Consider the following 3,824-nt stretch of genomic DNA (forward strand, 5'->3'; position numbering starts at 1 on the left):
TGTAATATTTAATATTGCCAACTTCTTGAAAACAAAAAAAAATTTAATACTTCTTTTTCAAAAAGTTACAAAATTTTAAGTGGCTCCAAAAGCGATCGCAGGGTTCCTATACATAAGGTCTTTTCTGGTAAAAATCTAATAATTAAATCAAATTAATACATTGCTTGTCCTTTTTTTTTTGATAGCTCTCTAAAATGGATAACCCATTTTACAAGAAACTGCAAGGTCAATTGAAATTTTTAACTGACTCTCAGTTGTCAGTTACAGAGATAAGAGTTTTGACCTTGACATCCCGTCTTTATATCAGTTATGGTATGGTCTATCCCTATTCAACTCTAGTCTATATGGTCCATCGTCGATTTTCTACATTCAAAAATACCTCACCTTATTCGCTAACTAAACTTATTCCCCACACAACTTTTCATTTAAATGATGGGGAGAGTGATATTCGACAGAAACTCGAAGATGAGGACCGGAGACGTATGAAGAGTGGCTTTACCTTTTTTGGAATTGGCGGCATTTTGTTATCGCTTCGCGTATCCATGGTTCACCAATACATAGTTCGTACATGGATGAGGCTAAAAAATTTTCATCTGTGCATTCAAGAAACATCCATGCAGAAACTTTTGCCTGATCCGCTACAAGCTCCATATGTTCAACCCTTTTATACTTTGGTATTGGAGATTAAGGACGTCTTAATGCACCCTGATGTAACCGGATTTAAGAAGCGACCCGGATTGGACCATTTTTTAAGGGAATGTGCAAAGTATTTTGAAATTGTTGTCTATACCACTGAGCAGAGAATTACAGTATTTCCATTGATTGATGCCTTAGATCCAAGTAGGTTCATTATGTATCGTGTGGTGGGGGATTCCACATATGGCCCTGATAGTCATCATGTAAAGAATCTCGATAAATTAAACCGCGATCTTAGGCGCGTTGTTGTAGTGGATTGTGACGAGAATTCGATGAAACTGCACCCATCCAATTTTTGTTTGATTCCACGTTGGTGTGGCAATAACGACGATACCGGTTTGTATGATCTGGTGTCTTTCCTGAGTATGCTGGGTACCAATGAAGAAACGGATGTGCGCGAAATTTTAAAGAACTATAATCAAGTTAGCAATCATATTGCTTTATAAATCGGATAAATCAGCGCACTCTAACTTAAGTATAGACTAATAAACTGAACCTGAAGAGAATATTATGTTCATTCATTTTTGTTGTATTTCTTTTGCTGCCTTTTATTCGTATGTTTTGAGACTATTAAAATTTGCTTTTAAATAAAAATTTAATCGAGAAAGATTGAAAGACTAAAAAAATATTTGAATAATTCTTTCCTATTTATCGTTAAAAGGAAAATGTGTAGCATTTAGATCAGTCATTAAAACCTAAAAACATGTGTGACACCCGATATCGTTTACCAAAGGTCCGCAAAAATTAAAAAATGTTCCTTTACGTGTTTAACTTTTTTTTGTTGGCAGTTGAAAAAGTTTCTAGCTAAACGTTAGTTGAAACCCCAGTTTGAATTGCTAATTTATATCATTACGCAATAAAGCTTTAGATTATTACCATTTCCCGCCAATAATAACGAATACGCATATAGAACACAAGGTTGACCGAAGATTCGGAAATCTACATTAATAAAAGGAAACATGTAAGTTCTGATTAATTTCTGGCACTCCAAAGTTTGTCTAATTTTACCTGGTTTATGCTTTTTCGTTGGCTACCGATTTTGAAGTAAAGCCTTTTTATCTAAAAAGCAAATGGTCAAAAAAATGGGCCACAATCTAAGACGGAGTAAACGAATCCCGGTATACGTATCTTCAGTGGTTTTGGCAACATGTTTCTAAACTTTTAGCCCCCTCAGTCTTCTTTCTGGGCCTTTATTTTTTTTGGGGAGTTGAATTTTGATAATCCAAAAAATGGTTTATCGACTGACAATCATAAAACGTTCATCACCAAATTGGTCATGCGCATAAATGTGAGGGGAAACTGGCAACATTTAACTAACTTCAAATGTTGCTGAGATATGTACACAGATACATACATAAGTATATACGTACATACATAATAAATCACAAGACGCATACAGCTGGTCGAAATACAGACATAGTTAAAACTCTAGTGAAAAGTTTGCATTTCGACCACTATTTAGTCGTGATGTTTTTTGAGAATTTAAAGTTCTTGCGTTTTTGAAAGCTTGCCTAATATATTTGCGCTATTAAATATATTGTGTACGTATTGCAACAAGTCAGCAAGGCCAAGCACATGTTTTTTAATGCGATATAACTTCGAGTATGAGCTCAATCAGGAGTTCAACAAAGAAGCGCATGCGCAGGGTTTCCACATTTTTATATTCAGTAGGCAAAGGAGACAAAAGGACATATGATGCTCAGCATCATATTGCAAGAGAAAAGCTTTGGTTTGATTATGGGTGGAAAATGGCAAATGTAACATTTTTTCCCACAGTTTGACTCTGCAAAAGCTGTAAGGATTGTCGCAGCGTATGAGAATTCAGTTTAGTTTTCGTCAAACGAGCGCATCAATCGTTAGTCGGACCGCAATTTTGTACGAATAGTGGTTAAAACATCGAAAAGCAATTCGAAAGCACAAAACATATACTAACTTGTGTGTTTCTGTATATATATTTGCACTTGTGAAAGTTCGTGTAAAAAAAAAAACAAAAAAGGAATAATGCGTGAAAAAGGACTTGACTTAATTTAAAGCCGCTCCCTTAAATAAAAAAACTGCCGTGCACTATATTCCAAAACGAATAGATTAATTATATTATGTTTAAAAACGCAATTGAACTTAGTATATCTCGGTTCCTTCTGTTCGGCAGAAATGACGGAATTTTACCCTCAATGACTCCTAAAAGTATGCCAAAAAGTATGTATGACGAAAACTGAAGGAATACGAAAGCGAAAGCAGATAGAGGTATATTTTAAATTGACTGATATTTAGATTGAATTCTTTGAGTTATGTTTGATACACAGATAGCCACACCCTAAACGGGGACAGAGAGCTCAGTGTACACTGCACATACATATATGCATTCCATGCTCGTTCATACAATTACTGCAATGACTATACGAAGAGTGACAAATCATAAGAATTAAACCATTTCCATACTTTGGCATTGTGTAAACAGAAAGAGTTTAATTTATTTATTACCTCACATCAATTTGAAATATTTATACAGACACTAAAGATAGAGTAACGGCACTAGAACAAGAATAATTGTTTTCACAAAAATAAAGGCAATTGAAAATGTGTTTGTTTATCATGCATTAACACCATGATAAGATTTTATGTATGTTCGATTAATGGTTTTAAATTTCCTTAATCTTAGAGCATGAAGAATTTAAATCATATTTTTACATGCATATAAAAAACCTTCAGACATATTCAGTAGATATATATTATTGGCTAAGCATTCATTTTTTAAAAATGTAGTGCAACAATGATATACTTAAATGAAATATAGATGATCTCCGACTTTTGTACGAAAAAAAGTATCAAACCAATAGGACAAGTGTTTCTAACGAAGATGGGATGGAACATTTTATATTCTTTGATATTTGTAAGCTGAATGCATAAATATGTACAATGGAAGTAATGCAATTAATATTTTATGACACAATGTTTGCATTGTCAGGAGTTGCCATTTCAGCTTAGACTTATATATTTATTTGTGGGTAATTTATAAATCATGCACCAAGCAAAACAAAAATAATATTCAATTAACATAAACAATCAATAATTTCTTTATTTATTGTGTTTTTAGATTCCTCTTCGTTTTTTTTTGCAAATATTACAGG

General features: G+C 33.4%; 1 protein-coding gene across 1 annotated transcript; it reads left to right on the top strand.

The window, feature by feature from the left end:
* Nucleotides 1-41: 41 nt before the first annotated feature.
* On the top strand, nt 42-1,202 carry LOC6638658 (mitochondrial import inner membrane translocase subunit TIM50-B). Its single transcript, XM_002062621.4, has 2 exons — nt 42-117; nt 186-1,202. Exon 2 carries the CDS (start codon nt 195-197, stop codon nt 1,140-1,142), a length of 948 nt encoding a protein of 315 aa, XP_002062657.3. The 5' UTR covers nt 42-117; nt 186-194; the 3' UTR covers nt 1,143-1,202.
* Nucleotides 1,203-3,824: the final 2,622 nt, after the last annotated feature.

The sequence above is a fragment of the Drosophila willistoni genome (genome assembly GCF_018902025.1).
Source record: "Drosophila willistoni isolate 14030-0811.24 chromosome XR unlocalized genomic scaffold, UCI_dwil_1.1 Seg144, whole genome shotgun sequence".
Classification (NCBI taxonomy): Eukaryota; Metazoa; Arthropoda; class Insecta; order Diptera; family Drosophilidae; genus Drosophila; species Drosophila willistoni.